At 38.4% G+C, this 19,423-nt stretch overlaps 2 protein-coding genes across 2 annotated transcripts; both read left to right on the forward strand.

The window, feature by feature from the left end:
• Window positions 1-7,421: 7,421 nt before the first annotated feature.
• Window positions 7,422-7,979, forward strand: LOC109040105 (cuticle protein 7). The gene has a single exon (XM_019055908.2). It carries the CDS (start codon window positions 7,431-7,433, stop codon window positions 7,854-7,856), a length of 426 nt encoding a protein of 141 aa, XP_018911453.2. The 5' UTR covers window positions 7,422-7,430; the 3' UTR covers window positions 7,857-7,979.
• Window positions 7,980-13,454: 5,475 nt separating this feature from the next.
• On the forward strand, window positions 13,455-17,139 carry LOC109040103 (uncharacterized). The gene is made up of 2 exons (XM_019055906.2): window positions 13,455-14,240; window positions 16,374-17,139. Exons 1-2 carry the CDS (start codon window positions 14,226-14,228, stop codon window positions 16,887-16,889), a joined length of 531 nt encoding a protein of 176 aa, XP_018911451.1. The 5' UTR covers window positions 13,455-14,225; the 3' UTR covers window positions 16,890-17,139.
• The last annotated feature ends 2,284 nt before the right edge of the window (window positions 17,140-19,423 follow it).

Genomic DNA, 19,423 nt, shown 5'->3' on the forward strand with positions numbered 1-19,423 from the left:
CACCGGCTGTTGTTCCTGCTGCCGTCCATGCCCCGGTCGTCGCTGCAGTCCGCGCTCCTGTCGTCAGCACGGTCCATGCTCCGGTTGTCACAGCTGTCCGCTCGCCCGTTGTCAGCACTGTCGCCGCCGCACCGGTTGTAGCAGCCGTTCGCACACCGGTCGTCAGCACTGTCCATGCTCCGGTTGTTACCGCCGTTCATCCTCCTGTTGCCTACGCCGCTTACCCTAGGTACCAGTCCGTCTCTTATGTAGGTTAGAAAGTCGTCTCGCAGTCAAACCCACTGTGTATTTATTCCCGTATCCAAGTTGTTATCAGGTGTTAAATGATGTTACCAAAATGAAGTTCCTCGTCCGTTTTTATAACTAAATTATTAAATTATTTTTTCAACAAATTCCGTGTAATTTTTTTATGTGTCTGATTTTAAAAGATCCATCTTTGCATACATTGAAAAAACGACTCAATAACATTTCTTGAACTAAAACAAAATGCTCTGCGGTTTAAAGTACTTTTTTTGGGGTTTAGAATTTTTTAATCTGAATGAAATTTTTTTGATTGAAATACGCAACTTTTCTTCAGTAAACTAAGTTTTTTCCTTTTTTCATCTTAAAAGAAAATTAAATTTTTCATCGATAAGATAGTAACCTTTCATTGAATTGAAAAATACTGACATGACTATGAAAAAAAAATCTATTTCACTTCAAGAAAGTTTTCCATTACATGTAAAAGAAATTTTACCTCATCGTAATAATTTTTAATCGGTGAGATTTTAGTTTTAATTTAAGAATATGGGTTTTAAAATATTTCCCAGTGCTACCCTGGTAACTCAACTCCTAAAACTGAGCCTAATGATAAAAAATAAAATGAAATAATTTAATCACGCCTCTATCCAGATCATTCAAAAATTAGCCCGTTTAGAATTACACGATGATCCAAAAAGCTCTGCCATAATATCACCGGAGTATCTATATTCTGGCTGCAAAACGCAAGAGTATGACAAGAATGTCAGTTTGTCATAAAAGGCAGCTATGCGATAGAGTCGTCAATTTGTCGCACTCTTCATTTGAGCTGGACACTTCCATCTACAGTGTGAACCGCATCTGGTTGATCATTCCTGTTGAGTTGCTTCGAATACTATACACGTGGACGTTGTTAACCGTGAAACCTTGATTCTAATTAATATTAATTATTTACTGTCGCAATCAATATTTTGGCCGTTTGAAGCAGAGAAAGTATATTATAGAGATTTCTTAATAACAATCTAAGCAATTTAATCGGGCGAAGCAAAAGTGAAGTTCGGAGGTCAACAATCTTTTTCGCCTAATGATGATTGATAAGCAATTTGTTGAGCATGAAAGTCAAATGATGACTAATGAATGTCGGGGTGAGCTTTTTAATGGGTGAAGTTTTGCAAAATAGGTTAGGGTTGCTAAACCAATGGCTCAACTCTTAGGTCATCATTCATCCTTAGGCGACTCTGAGCGTTGACGCGTACGTCATTTTTACACTGAAGGGAAGGTAGCAGTGCCGGTCTCTACAGGGTGTCTCAAACTACCCAAATACATATGGTATTTTTCTCAGTCATTTCGGTCGGACAATGTTGGAAAACTGGGAATCTAATACATTATTGACCTTAAAGAATCATCCCGAATCCCCCTCCCGGTGCTTTTACTTGGTCCCCAATTTATCCAATTGTTTGATCAGAATGAGAAATTACGGTCAATTTTGTCCCAAATCGATCACTTAATTTGACGTAGTGGCCCCCCAAAAAGGGTGTTTTCAGGAGTAATCGACACCATGAGTCCGAATCTGGCGGTTTCGAAGTCCCCCAACGCATTGGTAATGGGACACTGGACCAAGCTCTGGACCTGCCAAATTCATAAATCTACAGTCTTGAAACTTCGCCAGAGTTTTCTTCAGACAATGAAAGGTATACTTAAAAAATCTCAATTCAGAATTCCAGTTAATTTTTAGATAAAATAATTAAACACAAGAAGAAATGAAGCAACGTCCGATGTAAATTCAGCTGATTCAATCGTTGCTTATAAATTCGTCCAATCATTGAACTACATGCAAAATTAAGAGGAGACCGAACTTTCAGCCGTGCTAAACGACAAAATATACCCTCTTTAAGCTTCGAACATACCGATTGATTCGTGTTAGCCCCTCCCCCCGAACCATAAAATAATAGAAATTAAAATATAATCCGAAGTTTCCAAATTTTCCATTTTGTCTCGTACCTCTCGAAAGCAACAAAAGTGGGCGAATGTTGCCATTCTGTATGCTCGCCAGACAACACTGCACTTACCTCTCTTGTATAATTTTTGCATCTTGCACCGCCTCTTGATCACCCCCCCGCTCCTTCATTCCGAGAAATTGTGTAACCCTCCTCGGCTCCTAAGCGTTCTTGCCCCGATGCAAAACCCGGAGCGGAAATAGGATTGAAGCATACCGGGGTCTCGGAGTCATTACTGATACAGTGATACACTGACCCAGTTTCATTCTGTCATTAATCCTATCTCATACGTGAGTAATCTTCGCCAAGCTTCCTTTTCCTTCATTACACTCTATTTATTACTCCGCGTTTTTCTTGTCCTGCGCTGCTCTCCTATGACTTCGTCTCATTTTTTTGCTCTGCGAAAAGGAGCACTGAATATGAAAGAAAAGCGAATAATTCACTGAAAAAAACACATTGGATCTAGAGTCCAGACTCTCAAAAACATCGACAAGAAAAGGTACTCTTGATTCAATCAGAGTCTAGCTTAAATGAAAAACCAAGCCTCTTAATTTAAGCGGATTTCGTTTCGATTCAAGCAAAAATCCGATTGAATCAAGAGTATTTTTTCTTGTCAATGTTTTCAAGAGTCTGGACTCTAGATCCAATGTGTTTTTTTCCAGTGTTTCACTCGTTTTTATTTATCATTACTATCGATTTTGGTTCTAGATTTTAATTTTTGATTCTTATCGGGAAATCGGCGAAGAGTCAGACAAATAGGACGGTAAAGTAGATACAGATTTTTACGAAGTAGCCCGAGATAACGGTAACCGGCTGGAAACAAGAGGAAAAACGGGAAACAAGGCTGATAATGCCGCCTTAAGAAAGAACGCCGTATGTATATTCGAGAGTTTTCAAATTTCCTGTGATAAAATGCTCATTCTCGAGGAGAGTTATGAATATTTTCTCTTGCAACTTCTAGGTAATTTAAATCTAAAAGCGAAGAAAATCCTCTGACAATTGGAGGAAAATCGCACACAGGATTCCCTTGAAATTCGTAGTTTAACAAAGGAAGTTTGGCAATATCTGAAAGCTTATGCGGCGTTCTTCCTTAGCACGGCACAATATATAACAATGAACAACCTGAAACGTTTCGACTCAAAACTGAGTCATTTTCAGTCGAAAAATCACTATAGGCTTTCTGTTGTGTGCTTCGTTTTTCTTTCGCATATTCTTTCCTTGACGCAACAAGTATTTTCCTCGGAACAACAAGTTTAGGGAAGCGTTTTATCCCTCCAATGAATCCTATTCTCCTTGATGAATGATTTTGATTCGACGATAAGTCGATCAAATTGGTGTCTCACAAAGGATGCTCATCGAGCAAATCAACATAGATAACTTTTTCGTCGCTATACTTTTCTACCGCTGCGTTAAAGTCTCCGTAGATGGATCACTCGTACCAATGTAGTGCTTCTACTGTGAAGCATGAAATGAATGAATTATACAGAATCAGCCTGACTCTATTACTGGTTGCCTGATTTTCGTTTTCTTTCATTCTTTTAACAGAAAATTTAACAACTTATCGCCTTAAAACTTTACGAAAATGTCTATCAAATTATAAAGAGTATACTCACAAATTCCAAGTCAGGGTATACCTTAGTTTTTATCAGAAAAATAAAACGCAAATAAAAATATGGCAATGTCTGATTTTAATTAAGCTGATTTAGGTGTTTTGTCCCAAAAACAAACGGAAGTAACGAGTTGTTTATGAATTTTATTCTTCCGGGAAATTCGACTTGCTGGGTGTTAATTATTCAAATATTGAGCTTCTAACTTTTGCCGGATCTTCGTTTGGTGTGTTTCGATTTCCATCTGTGAAAAAATCTCAACTCAAAGCCACTGGGAAAATTCTGAACTACAAAAAAAGTATAATATGATGTCTCTGTAAAATCTTACACAGAAAACATTCAAGCAACGGAAAGTTTGGAAATCAACTCCCAGACGAGATATTAAGAGGTGTTTTTAACACAAATCAAATAGATGTTAGATGATCCAAATGGCGTCATTTGTATAACGTCTAATCAGTGTTAATTGTAAACACTTATATCTTGTCTAGGAGTTAATTTCCATTCTTCCTATCGTATAGCTTATTTTCTCCGTGAAATGTTGAGGGGGAACATGCGGTGTATTGCTTGAATTGGATTTGTATTTTGCAAAAAGGAACCAAGATCATTCCAATGTCGCTAAGATTGTGGAACTTATTTTACCTTACAAACATAAATTGATCATCTAAACAAGTTATATTTTTACTCTCAATAAACTATGAATTCAAGACAAAAATTACCATTTGACATACAGTTTTTGCATGATTTCCTTCATGTTTTGCAAATAATTCAAGTTGCACAATCCTAGGAACATTGGAATGCTCTTGGTTCCTTTTTGCAAAATACAATCCAATTCTTACCTTGTCTGCGGGCCGATTTTTGAAATTTATAGACAAATCTATAGACAAAGAAGACAGAAGAGCTATGGAGGGATCCAATTGGTGGAAGCGGATGATTGCAATAGACGAAGGAGGTAGATAATAGACTAAGTAATGGCAACCCACGAGGGACTCGATAGTTATTCCATCATTTTCTCCCTTAGTCCATAGGAACCACTTATTTCAACCAACAGGATAGCTCCATACTCCCTACGTCTTCTTTGTCTGTCGCCTCGTCTATCAATTTCAAAATCGACTCGCTAGAGGACTTTCGACGTCAGGAAATTTAATAAAATCGTTTCAGTTCAGAGTGCAGTTTATTTTTTTCGTTCCAGCAATTGTAGTTTCAAGCAGGCATCATATTGAATAATATTACGTCAGAACAGAGAGCTTGTATCTAGTTTAACCATCCGACTTACTAGCGTGCGCATCTCTCCAGGCCGGTTACTACTCACGAGGCACCGATCTCGTGATACGCAATGATTGATGAGATCTCCCGCTCCAAGTTCACGCAAATTCACTCACATGCACCAAGAAAAATCATTGGTCATCGATGCGCGGCACCAGCGTGACGTCACAGGGGACTGGAACAAGATTGGCTCTCCGATCAAACTGCTTTGATCAAATCCTACCTTTCTCCGTACATCTGATCTCGTCGGCGGAAAAAGAGAGGGGAGAGGGTGTGCTTTTACTCGGTGTTGCAGATTTTGCAGGCCGGAGATAGGGCTCAATTATTTTCTCTTCTCGGCAAGCTTAATTATAAGGTCTATTATAAATACAGATCCATCTCATTTGCGCGGTATCAGACGTTTCCAACCTGCCGGGCTGTGTGTCTTAGTGTCCTGTGTTTCTTCCTTGTTTTCTAATTAGCTTTCGACCATGTATTTCTCTCAAGTGAGTGTTGTTTAGTTTAAATGTGATGCTGTTTTTTTGTTTGAAAATTTGACTTTCGTCGTTTTTTGGGGGGGAATTATGCTATCTACCAACGGATTACCTCACTTCAGTACATCTAGTGGATTATAATTACAGGAAGCTTTATCATTTATTCATTCATCGTGCTTTTATTTTGATATATTTTCCATTCAGATTAGTCTGTGCACAATTTGCTTCAGGCATAAACTGATTATGGATACTTTTTTACGTAATTCGTAAAATGCAAACAAATATTTTGCAATAGTTATTGAACTCCTATGACTACCTTATTCAAAATGTATATTTTTTGAGGAAAGTCTTCGTCTGAATCTATTGATATCTTGATTCTTCGATCCTCTTGGATTTTGGTTACTCTTCATAATTTGCTCCAATCATAAATTGATCAAGAATATATTTTGACCACGTAAACAAAAAACAAATAGTTTGCAATATCTATTGAACTTCTATATATTTCCCTATTGGAATTCATGTATCGTTTGCTTTCCGATTCACTCAGACACTCGGATGATGTGAAGTTATCAGTACATTTTCCGAGATTAATAATTCACTCTTTGGTTCTCTCGTCATAGTTGAGTGAACATTTTCATCTCCTCCATTATTTTTCAAACTACCTACCCCAAAATTTCATGCTCTTACGTATCATTATGTGATGATGATATTCTAGTCAGAGCGAAAAAAACGCACGATGAATGGATAATTGTAATGTGAAAAAGGTCATGTTTATCAAGTGACTGATAGCATCGGAATAATTAATGTAAACGAGACTTACCTTCCAACACCTTTAATTTTACGTTTAAGTCAGTTAAGTTGGATTTTGAGGAACATTTTAGATTTTTTTGGATATGTTTAAATTAACCAATCTATTTACACAACACAGCATTAGCAGGTACAAATAAGACCCAATTTTAGTAGAGAGCAGTCTGTTCAAAACCTGGGTGCCCCACAATTCTAATCATAGCCGAATGCAGGAAATGCTTTATGTTCCAGAGGGGAAAAAAGTAAAATTTTGCGAGAAATACGCAATTGTGCCACTGATCTACCCTGAAACGAACTCCAAAGCACAAAAAAGCTCTCAAAGTTGAAGCCGTAATGGAGGGTGTATCCCACGCCACCCTGAGAGCCTACCTTTATGTCAAGTTCAAGTCAAACACTCCTTACAAGATAGGGAACAAATACATTAAAAGGGTTGCCACATCGTTTGGGAACTCCAATGTTGGAACCACAGCAACCCTGCTAATGTATTCGCTCCCCCTAATGCCCCTAATGTATTCGCCCTTGTAATGTATGTATGTTGTATCCTTGCATGGAGAGTCTGACTTTACATAGAGGTGGACTCTCAAAATAGCGTAGAATATCCGCTCCATTACGGCCTCAACTTTGAGAGCTTTTTTTGAGCTTTGGAGTACGTTTCAAAGAAAACCAGTGGCAGAATCGTGTTTCTATCGGAATTCTCCGTAGTAAAGTACTTAGTACTGAAATCGCAAATACTTCACTCATGCAAAAGCTCAATCTTGCCTCGCTAAAAAAAAAAACACCGTATGAGCCTTCATCGGTTGCCACATTTGCATTCATTAAATACGAATTTTCAGGAGTACTCATAAATATTCTCCGTTCAATTTTTCAGAGAATTTCTTTCGTCATTAGATCTAAATTATCTGAAAATTTCAAGAGATAACATTCATAACTCCCCTTAAAAATAAACATTTTATCTGAGGAAATTTAGCAACCCCAAATGCTCACACGGCATTTTTCCTCAGCGTGGCAGCATAGAACCCCAAAATTACTTGAGTTTTCTTCCGGCCATGGAACGACAGATAAAAATTACTCTTACTATTACGGGAAGGCTAATCTTACAATCACGATTGCAGAGCCTGCTATTCGTCTCGCTGGCTGCGATGCTGAGCCAAGGGTGGTGCGGCTACGACGACCACTACGACCACCACGAGCCGGCCCACTACTCGTTCGGCTACTCGGTGAACGACCACCACACGGGCGACATCCACTCGCAGCACGAGTCCCGGCACGGCGACTCCGTCCACGGCTCCTACTCCCTCGTCGAGCCGGACGGGCACGTGAGGACCGTCAAGTACGAGGCCGACCACAAGCACGGCTTCAACGCCCACGTCAGCCGGAAGGAGTACCACCACGGCTACCACGCCCCCGCCCCCGCCCCCGTCCACCACCACCACGAGGGCCACCATGGCACTGCATACTTCCATCTTCACTAAGGGTTGAAGTTATCTACTCCCGGATCAGGAGGACCTGTCGCGGGATATGCTATTCGAGATGAATCTTCGGTCATGATAGACACCAGCGGGCTCATTGTTGAAATTGATAGACAAAGCTATAGGCAAAGAAGACATATGGAGCGATCCTATTGGTTGAAATATGTGGTTCTCATAGACTAAAGGAGAAAATGATGGACTAGCTGTCGGGTTTCTCGTGGGATCTCTCATTGGATCCCTCCATATCCTTTTTGTCATCTTTGCCTACCGCTTTATCTACCAATTTCAACAATCAGCGCGTAGGGACGAGGAGGAACCCTCCATTGGTACCTCAGCAATAGCCCCATCCTAAGGAAGAACGTCGTATAAGTCTTTAGACGTTGTCATATTTCCTAGTAAGACATGAATGTCCCGGGAAAATTTTGAAGATTTCCCCCCTCATTTTACAGGAAATTTTGCTCGTAATTTAATGTAAAATGTCTGAAAATCTCAAGGAAAAATATATTATATATTTTCTAAAAAATACTTATTTTATCGTGAAATTTGGCAACTCTCAAATAATCGTACGGCGTCGGCGTTCCTCCTTAGCCTGGTAGAATGGTGGTTGCTTTTGCGTCCTAGACTTTTGACCTCCGATCGTCTCTGTGAAAGGCAAGTTTAACCGGGTGAAAATCTAGTGGTAAGATGAGAAAACCGTTGTCATTTATTCCATCACCAACGATGAAGATACACCACTTCATTAGATCTCATATATAAATCATGAGTCGTGCAGTAATAGGTTGAGTTGACTCGAAACAAAGCGGAAAGATTTCGTAGATTTTCCGAAAATATTAATTTATCAATAATTTATTTATTTCACGTATAGAGCGAAAGCCTCCCCCAAAAGTTTTTTACCGCACATTTCGTAAGAACAAGGGAATTTCATACACATGTGACTACAATGGAATCTTGGGATTAGACGAGCGTATGTAATTCATTATTTCATATTTTATATTCATTTTGTATCGTTACGGTGCCAAAACTATAGCTTTATACTACAGCCAAAAATTTTACGTTTCCAAAATTCTAATTTTCTTGTTCCCAAAGTTCCGTTTTAGATACAACATGCTGTTTGAAATCCATTACTTCTTAAAAAAGTTTCAACTTTTGGAAAGGCTTTTCATAGGACATAACAGGTTAAAGCACTTTAGCACTATAAAGAGTCCTTTTGGAAGAAACAAGAGGTAAATTTAGTACCTTATAGCTCCGTTATTCTGACCTTTTTCAGTTACTCAGTTCTGTCCCCAAACTCTCACCCTTCCTAGTCATACCTTCATCTTAATTCAAAGAATTTTTTATTCTCATGTCTTTTTTCAGTTATTCAATTCCTTAAGAAGGACTCAGATTTGCTACTTTGCACTTCTATATTCTGTAATCTAATCAAAACTTGTTATCAATGCCTATTTGTCAGAGGAGCAATCTTCAATAAAATAAAATAAAAAGAAAAAATTGTATGTGCTAAAATTTGTTTCGTCATTTTTGTGTTGTAAGTTTTTTGTCTTTTCAAAATGATAAAAATAAAATTAAAAGTAAAATAATTTACTGAACAAAAAAAGCATAAAAAATTAAGACAGGATAACAGAAACAAAATAATGAAGAGTAATAAGAGAAATAAAAAAATGAAGAAAACCTATAAATTCCATCGAACAGCTTGCATTCCCGTCTTTATGCAATTTCACAGTTCACACTTTCACTCACAAAAAAAAAAACCAAAGTCCACCCGAACCAAATCAATTTCTTAACTAATTTCTGAATATTTTTCGATGGAAGAATTTTCCTGTTCGCTTACTTTCTTCCGGAAAGGTCTGTCTGACCCCAGGTTGTCTTTATAGGCTAATTTAATTAAACCTACTTTCCTCATAGTTTTTTTGTGAGCGAAAATTTGAATTTACTGTTCAGTTTCTCTAGTGTACACAACTTTTACAAATATTAATTTAAAAAGACTACTTAATACCTCATTTGCACGTATTTTTGACAAACGGAACTATGCTCATTAAGACATGAGCCCTGAGACTCATAAAAATACATGCCTAATAGGGCACACGTCTTAAGGCACGTAGTTCCGTTTGGCAAAAATACGTCCATTTATGAGATACTTTGGAATTTTTTGATATGTTGAACATGTTTTACGTAAATTTTTAACGAGGATACATGTCATTCAGAAGTTTCATGCCGTGTCCTCACCTTGCTTAGTGGTCCCTTGAGAAATAAAGCAGCCACCCATCGTCTTCAACTTTTTAGGGGGAGTTTTTTAGGATTCGGCCGGGATGGCTACCTTCACCTAGAATTCCGATACGTCTATCGTGTCACAAGAGGTTTTTTTTGCTAAAGAAACACGAATTGCAATGCTTGATTTCCTACCTCGTCCACTGGTCCATCCACGTTCCACCTGTTCGAAAATAATTCCGCACCACTAAGAGGTGTTTTTTGAAGAAAAAATAAATAAATAAAATAAAATTTTAAAAAATAATGAATGAGTGAAATACGGAGGTGCAGCGCCGCGTTATGAGTGGCTGAAAAAATTGCAGTGACCAGCCGAAGCCCGAATGATTGGCATTATGCAAGGGAAGGAAGCGCCTCCTGGCGTGTTCGTGTTGTGAGTGAGCTGCGCCAGACGGGCCCGTGTTTGGCACGTTCGCGAGCCGCGGAGCTTGAGCAACACCCGCTAACTTTCGATCGCTCATCGATTGCCCATTGAGTCTACGTGCGCCCGGCTACCGATTTGGGGTTTTTTAGTGACCCACATTTCGCCCCACAAATCCGCGACCGGATCCTACTTTACTTGCTCCCTCTGGTTGACCTCTCAAGGTCATTCCAGGAGCGAGGGGCTTTGTGCTCTTTGGTTCCTCGTAACTCCCTCGTACACTGAAAAAAAAGTATCGGCTTTTTTACCAAGGTCCGTTGGTACCTTTACCATCTCACTTTTTTTTACCAATTATTGGTAATTTTACCAAGATAGACTGGTAAGCCTAAGCTTACCTAAAAACCGGTATTTTTACTGTATTTTTCAGGTAAGAATACCACTTTCATTGGTAGTCGATTCCCGGTAACTTTGCCATTTTATCTCGGTAATTCTACCACAGTCGATAAAAAATATTGGCGTTTTTACCAAGGTCCAGTAAAATCATCGAGAAAGTTCAATGATTTTACCGAGATTTCTCGGTAAAATTACCAATTCCATAAATGGTAATTTTACCAAGAAAAAACTGGGATCAAATAAAACCCTGAATTCTTGGTAATTTTACCCTTTTCTTAGTAAATACACCAAGATTTTTTTTTCAGTGAGGGGCTTTGTGCTCTTTGGTTCCTCGTAACTTCCTCGTACAGGCACGAGAAGAGACCCTTTATCAGTATCTTCATGGAAAAAACAACTTAGTGCTGTGCATAAACATTTTGGGTAAAATAGCGCTAACTGGACGTATTTCTGCTAAACGGAACCATAAAGCGGTGGGAAGGAAGCGATGTGAAGCATCATAATGTATTGGTACGAGTGATCCTAATCCGGAGACTTTAACGCAGCAATAGAAAAGTAGCGACGAAAATGTTTTTTATTTTGGTTTGCTGTATGAGTTTCCGCTCTGAGGCACCAATTTGCTTTATTCATTGAACACTCATTTATCGTCTAATCAACTGAATTCATGAAGAAAATCAAATGCATCGAAAGAATAAAAACTTTCCCGAAATATCTTGGTGTGCAAAGATAATAATTGTTGCATTCGTTTGAATGATTTTTATTTACTCGCATATATCGTCAAAATGTTTTGCAAAATTGCATTTACATTATTTCAGACTCACTTTCGTCGATTAAGCACCTCTAAAGAACCTAAACCTAAATACCGTAATTGAGGAAAAAGTCACAGCTTAATGATCAGAGATTAAACCTGAATGTGCTCTGTAACCATTATGATTTATTGTAATTTATTCTTGTTTGTATGTTGATTGTTAAGCCTCACCTTCTCATCTCAGTTCTGCATGCTGTACAGGCTAAATTCTGAGGAGAGAAAGTATTATTTAGAATCATAATAAAATTCAGTACCTCTGTATGACCTTGGCCCATCGAGTATTATGCTCTGTCGGCTGTAACAGCATTAATATTGGGAATCAAAACATGACCAAAAACGCAGGGTATCTTTATTTTATACATTTATGCGTTTCATGTGAAATAGACACTTTAAAACTGTTTTAACAGGGTGATCCAGATCGCACGTATCAGATTTTTTTTCAGGGTTATTACAGGTCGGACAAGGTCGGGGATCGCAGGAACGAATAGAGAATCGACCTCTAGGAATCGAAAACGCAGCGTTGGTCCTGATTTTAAAATGAGAGGCTCTCGGCATAATTTTGAGATCGTTCTATCAAAATCAGAAAGTGCAGAAAATAGTTACCTAAATCGACACCTATAGAAGTCCAAAATCAACCCATCTCTGTCCAAAATACTGACCTCCTGCTCAAAATATGTGATCACTAAATTTTTGTTGTAGATGTTTGATGAGTTGCGATTCTTGAAAGCTGGCAGCACCGATTTTCTTCCATTTGATGGAATGTAAAACAATCGATTGTTAGAGAGACACAGCTGTCTCACCTAAAATCGATATTTTTAATGGATTTAAATGAAGGAAAAACAATGTTGCCATCTTGTTTTTCGAAAATTGGACCGAGCAATCTGTATCTGTAAGTCTCATGGACCCCCGATAATTCCTTGATAGGGTATAGGGGAACCCTAAACATTTTCACGGAAAAAAATGGATTGCTGATTTAACGATTCAGTAAAATGCTAAAAAATATGTCCGACATATTTCAAATGTACATTTTACAATCGCGGAAAGCTAATTTAACCATTGGGGTGATTAAATTAGCTTTTTTTATTGTAAAATCTACATTGAAACATGTCGGACACTTTTTTAACTACAAAATTGTCGAATCAGCGATTTCATTGTTTTCCGTGTTGAATTTCGAAGAAGTTTGGGACACTCCGAGAGATTCCCCTATTTTTGAGGATTTACATGATCGTGGCAAATTGATTATTAACGATGCGATCATCGGCTGAACGTGTGACGGCCATCCCGCTTATTATCCGCCAAATGTCACCTGAGAGTGATTCAGGCTCAGGGGTCAGATGCCTCTCGTTGGTCATTAAAATTAAGCGAGCTCCCATCGGTCCCATTGACGACTACCTTGTCATTTAAGTTTCCTTGGGAGGCCTGCTCAATTGGACGGATCTGTCGCACTCAGGAGATAAAGACGACCTAGTGGACATTTGATGGAAAAAAGTATTAAACAAATCTTATCCACTGAAAAAAACCACATTGGATCTAGAGTCCAGACTCTTAAAAACATCGACAAGAAAAAGTACTCTTGATTCAATCAGAATCTAGCTTAAATCAAGAACCAAGCCTCTTATTTTAAGCGGATTTCGTTTTGATTCAAGCAAAAATCCGATTGAATCAAGAGTATTTTTTCTTGTCAATGTTTTTGAGAGTCTGGACTGTAGATCCAATGTATTTTTTTTCCAGTGTTGAGTACATCAAAAACGTCAAAGATGGGCCCATTTTGCTATTCGTAAGTGATGATGCTAGATGAATCAATCACGTTTTGATAATTTAATCGTATAAATTAGCAAAAAGAAGTAAGATCCATTTACACCCCAAACAACTTCCAATATTACCGGAAATACCGTCCATCGAAAACTTAATGCATGCATGCATGACATCATCCACCGCATAGTGCATATCGTAATTTCTTCTTCGTTAGTTTCATCCATGTTTTTCTTCTAAAATGAAACTAACTTTCGACTCTTTGGAAGTTCTGGAAGTTTTAAGGAACAATTATTTTGCTATTGGTTAGTTTGGTTGAAATTATGTGACTGTTAATCAGACTACAATATGGGTCAATTTTTTTTCGACTTGAACCAATCGTTGCATTTTCCATCACATACTAAGTAAGACGACGGAAATACCGCGCCAAATGGTATACTCTCTCTTCCTCTTGCTCCTCGCAAATTATGCTCTCAAGTTAGCCAAAAATGCATCCTGTTCCAAAAATCCGGACTTAACCGTGCCGTGGTACCTATTTCAAGGTCATGCCGTCCAAGCGGCTCTAGTTGCGTCGGAGGATTCGCAGATTGAATAATATTAGATTGCATGACCGCAATCTATCATCAATATTCCAAAAGTGTTTCGGTCATCTCCAAAGGGGGGCCCGGTCATCGGGCTTGACTATAAAACGACCCATCCTTGCAGAACCAACATATTAGTCTAGTGTTGGTGTGCATTTGTATCGTGTTGTGCGTTGGACTTATTGTTTTGCCCGAGGAACGAAATTTGGATTAACACTATGAGCTCTTTCGCAGTAAGTATAAGCTTTGAAATTTTCTAGAAATTACCTCCATCACGTACCTCGATTTTTATCACACAAGTTTGCTTGAGTTTAAAATATCAGCACTCTTACTATTCCTCCGTTTTTGTTTTTTTTTTTTGGTAAATTGTAATAAGTAGGAATTTTGTAATGATGATTGACGATTTAAGGAAGCAGTCAATCAATATTGTACTTTTAATGGCTATAGATATCACTGAATGACTTTGAAGGCAGGAAAAGTAAAAATTGTCCTTTTCTTCTGTTAAATTCTCAATTCGAAAGCAATCAGAGATCCTGACTATATATTAACCATCCGACCGTGCTGTGTAATATTGTACCCGTTGCATCTTCGGAAGTTTGAAAAACTTTTACTAGAACTGTCTTCGAATGTAAATTAAAATCCGCTCGTACCATGCCAAGAAATTGCTCGCACATCCTTTCTAAATGTTTTCATGAGCAACTCTTTGGCGAGCTCCCTTTTTATAATAAGCAAGTCGATTTGGGTACGTTCATTATTTCACAAAGAACTCAAATCTAATTTTAAGTTTTTAATTTCATCCAATTTCTAAAGCTAGAGTCCCTGACGAGTCTACTTATTTTCGGAGTGAAACGGAAGATGCGTCCATCCTAAATTCATTCCTACCTTCATTCCTAAATTCACCTTTAATACGAAACTAAATCTGCTACTGATCTTTTTTAGCACTCTAAAAGTGCGTAAACTTATTTAGCTTGAACTCTACCCAACGATCATAGTAACCCTTGATTCTATCCAAGGACAACATTAAGCAAATACAGTTTAAAGACTTGGATATTAAAACACTCCTTCAAATTAAAACATTTTACACTGCTGCAAAGATCAAAATTTTTTAATAACAAAATTCTGGAATCATCTTCCCTTAAAGCATTTAGTATTTGCAGTCTTTAAAATTCCCTAAAATTTGAATGAAAAATACAGCCCTATCAAATAGTGCGAAAAAGGAGACTTGGTGTCAACCATGAAATGAAGTTGGCTTTCCCATCTTTCTAGTAGAGATACCTTGAAAATAGACAGGTTTTACAAGCAATATAGTTGATTTAACAATTTTTTCTATTAGGTACCAAAAGCAGCTCTGAGTGTGGTTAAATATATCCTCCATCTAATCCGCACAACCGTTAAAGGGTGGCAACAACTCCCTTTCATTCAAAGTTACCCTTCATTTTTTATAAACCAAAGGGGGCCGTTCAGGTATTTCGTAAGCAACATAGGGCAATTTTTTAACCCCCCACCCCCTTTCTCCCACCTTAAGCTACCTTTTGAGCCCCTTCTCGCTTCCCTATTATTTCAGAAAATGACGCAGAAAGCTTGAAATATAGCTGACAAATTATTTCAATTTGATAGTATCTTTTTTTCTTTCTACGTTGGGAGATTTACGTAGGGCTGCCCCTTCGCCTCGTAATAGCTGGTAAGCCAAGCTTAGGCCATCCCCTCCCCCTGAAGCAGAGTTACACAAGTGAAATGAAAAATTTCAATGATTAGAAATCTCTCTGAATTATTTCATGAAATTTCAAAAATTTTTAAGTGATATGAAACACATTTTCACAGGCTGAGTATGCAACACGCACTAAAAAGCACCAAAAAGGAAAAATCACTAATTTCCCCTTCATTTAATTTCGAAAAAAAAATGTCAATATTCGTCATATTTGTCTAAAATTTCAAGATTTTATTTTTCATGAGATTGCAACCCAAACCCCAAAAAGCAGAAACAGCATCCTTTCATTTAATTTCGAAAAATATTTTCCAATATTTGTCATATTTCTCTGAAATTTCAAGTTTTTATTTTTCATGAAAAATTGCATCCCTGCACACCCTCGGTTTAAGTGACTGACGTAGACTTTGTCCTACTATTCCAAAATATTCCTCAAGACTATACGACTCTAATAATACTTTATATAGTTACTTGCATTTACAATTTTAATTATTTCATTACTAAACTCTGGAATAATGCTGAAACCGTCCTGGGGCAGCCTTTGCTCTGACTCTGAGCCCTGGGGATGTAGTCTTCAGCTGGTGACGTAGACTTGAATGACCCCAAGAGAACTCCAGACTCGAAAAGTTAAAATTGATGTTTGTACCGTCTCTGATTTCAGGTATTATGTGTCTGCCTCTGTCTGGCCCGAGGCTCTCTGGCGGCCGTGATCCCTGCAGCCCCGGTGTATCCCTCCGGCGTGTCTTTCGCCTCCCCGTACGCAGCTTTCTCAGCCCCGTTTGCGCCTGCCGGGCCCGCTCTCCCCCTCCGCACGGCCGCCCCCCTCGCCGTCGCCCCCGCCCCCGTAGCCCCCGTCGCCCCTGTCGCCCCGGTCCCCGTCGTGCGGACAGCCCCCGTGATTCCCGCCGTCCCTGCCAAGCTGGAGTTCGCCGACGCCTACCCGCAGTACCAGTTCGCCTACAACGTCCAAGACGCCATCACCGGCGACTCCAAGGTCCAGGAAGAATCGAGGGAAGGCAACGTCGTCAAGGGCTCCTACAGCCTCATTGAACCCGACGGCAGCCGCAGGACCGTCAACTACTTCGCCGACCCCGTCAACGGATTCAACGCCATCGTTCAGAGGGATGTCCCTACTGTCCCTGTCGTCCGCGCCGTTCCTGCCGCTATCCCTGTTTAATACGCGCACATCGGATTGCATACCTTGAACTTTGCAGGGGCTCATCATGCAACTGCTCATATGTCTGTTATATTTTAGTGCATAGTACGCTCAGAAAGAAAGGGTGCGTCACGTGAGTTGACGCAGTTGCGCTAGTCACAGAATCGTATTTTGATGGTTTAAGCTTGTACATTAACAAAAAATAATAAGATCTGTTTAAACGTCAATTTTTGACGTCCAATATTAACGGAGGTGTTGCTTATCGAAAAGCATGGTGTAGTGACGTACTAACTGCGGTGGTGTACATAATGGTTTCTACCATATTGATTTCATCAATTAGTGATACACACATGTGCACTGAGAAACACGCACAAAACCAAGGTGGAAGAAAGTATGGTATTCTTTACCAGGGTGGATGGCCTCTTACGCCGTGTTATTTGATGAGCATATCTTCTTTAATATCAGAATTTGGAATTTGCCGTTTAGAGAAGTCTTATTTGTTTTTGCGCCTAAACCATCAAAACACAATTCTGCTCAAACAAAAGCGAAAATCGAAAAATATTCCATTAACTTTACAAAAAAAAACCATTATTCAAGAGTATGCTTCATTAGAATTCCATATGATCTCACAAAAAATTCAATGAAATTAACGATGTCTTGAAAAGTAAAACGCATTTCTCTGACTTGAGAAATCCAGTTTGCGTTTACGTTATAGCTTTTTTTTCTTACAGCCCCCTCCCCCTTATTCGATGTATAAATCCAAAATTCTTTTTATTTACATTTTACCAACACTTTTACAGTCATCAAAATTTTATCATATGATGATTATGCCATAGTCAATTCTATTTTCAGGAGGTCCATAGGCCGGTGATTGTAATTTTACTTTCAGCCACAGTGCAAAAATTTTACACATTTTTCATCATTCTTTCTTCCCTCACAAATCGAGCCAGTTTGAAATTATTTGTAAAACCTCTTTATCTGAATCGTATGAATGAATCATATTTCTGTTGTGATTTCCATACCAACATGTAACGATAAAGTGTACAGCCTAAGTTAGGTTCTGTCTGTAGTTTTTGTAAATAAAATGCTAGTCGATTAATAATTTTTATGTGGATTAATTTTTTTCACTCCTGATAAATGCAACTTTCACAACCTGCAATTCCTTGCGGTGACTTCAGAAGCATGCGTTGTTCAATCTATCATGGTATGATCTGTCAGGTCTTTGATTCCACTCTTATTGGTAAGAATTGGATGTACTTAACAGAGTAGTCCCAGTGGAAAAACTTGATGAGCTTTTACAAAAACTCCATCCGACAATTTATCGATTCCAACTTCAAGAATGCAAGATTTCCGCATCGTTCAACCCTGAGGAGTGCAAAACAAAAATGTATGGAGATTTTTAATGCATGTTTGCACACATATAGGGCCATATTTATAGCCGTTCCTTAAACAGTTCATTTTCTAAGGATACCTCATATATCAACGGAGAAAAAAATACCAGACCACGTATCTCGATTTGCGGCGTTGTAAACTTCCTGTCATACTTTATTTTTTAAATGAAAAACTAGTCAATGTCAATTCTTGAAAACTTCCTTGTTTTTTTCTCCTCTGTGCATAGAAAATGCGGTGAAAATTTCAAGAAATGCTATTGATTTGTTCTCTTGCAAAAGAATAAAATGAGCGCGGAGATTTTTAAACCCCGCAAACTAGGTACGTGGTTTTGTAGTTTCACCGTCGATATGGTTTTTATTGTGATCTAAGACGCATTTAAGGAAGCATCATAAAAGGAAATTTTTTCCAAGCGTCAAGTAACTACCAGTATTAACTTGGAAAATAGATCTCCGCGAGGGATCACTATCATTTGGCACTACCAAAAATGTGAAATGGCTATACGGAAGAAAAAATGTTTGGAATCTTGTATGTAATTTTTGATCACCAAATCCACAATTCGATCGACAAACTTGTGAATCGATCTACAAACCCGTAGATCGATCAACACAAGCGTAAATCGCTCAAATTTTTCCGATTGAATCGGTGTCGATCGGCTCACTGATTTTCACCGGTTTTTTTAATCATTTGTCGATCGAATTGCGTCAATGGATTCATGTCATTATTTTTCGATCGATTCATATCGATTGAATCCATACTATCTTCCATTAAAACCTGCTCAACACATTTCAATATTCAGTATCTCCTCCCATCCTTTATTTCTAAAAAGAAAAAAAACCCGCGCACCATTTGGGAATGTCATCAATTTTTCCGTGGCAAATGCAAAAGAAAAAAATTCGCATTAATTTGCGGATGAAGAGATATTATTAATTCGTTGTGGATTTAGCGAATAAATTCACGGAGGATCCACTAATTTTTCGAAATCTTTCAATTTGGTTTAATTTTCCCTAACGGTGCAAATATTATTTGTAATTCCACAAAATTGCTATCTTTAAATCAAACAGATCTCCGGAGCTTCAGTCTATTTTCTTTTCTCTCTAGTCATTATGATCCAATCGTATTCATTTTTCTGAAAGTATGTCTGCGTTAGTTGATTTGTTTCTAAA

Source organism: Bemisia tabaci, chromosome 2 (assembly GCF_918797505.1).
Source record: "Bemisia tabaci chromosome 2, PGI_BMITA_v3".
Taxonomy (NCBI): domain Eukaryota; kingdom Metazoa; phylum Arthropoda; class Insecta; order Hemiptera; family Aleyrodidae; genus Bemisia; species Bemisia tabaci.

Excerpts from the sequence above, each read along its gene's own strand:
- LOC109040105 (XM_019055908.2), top strand. The coding sequence starts at position 7,431 with ATGGAACGACAGATAAAAATTACTCTTACTATTACGGGAAGGCTAATC.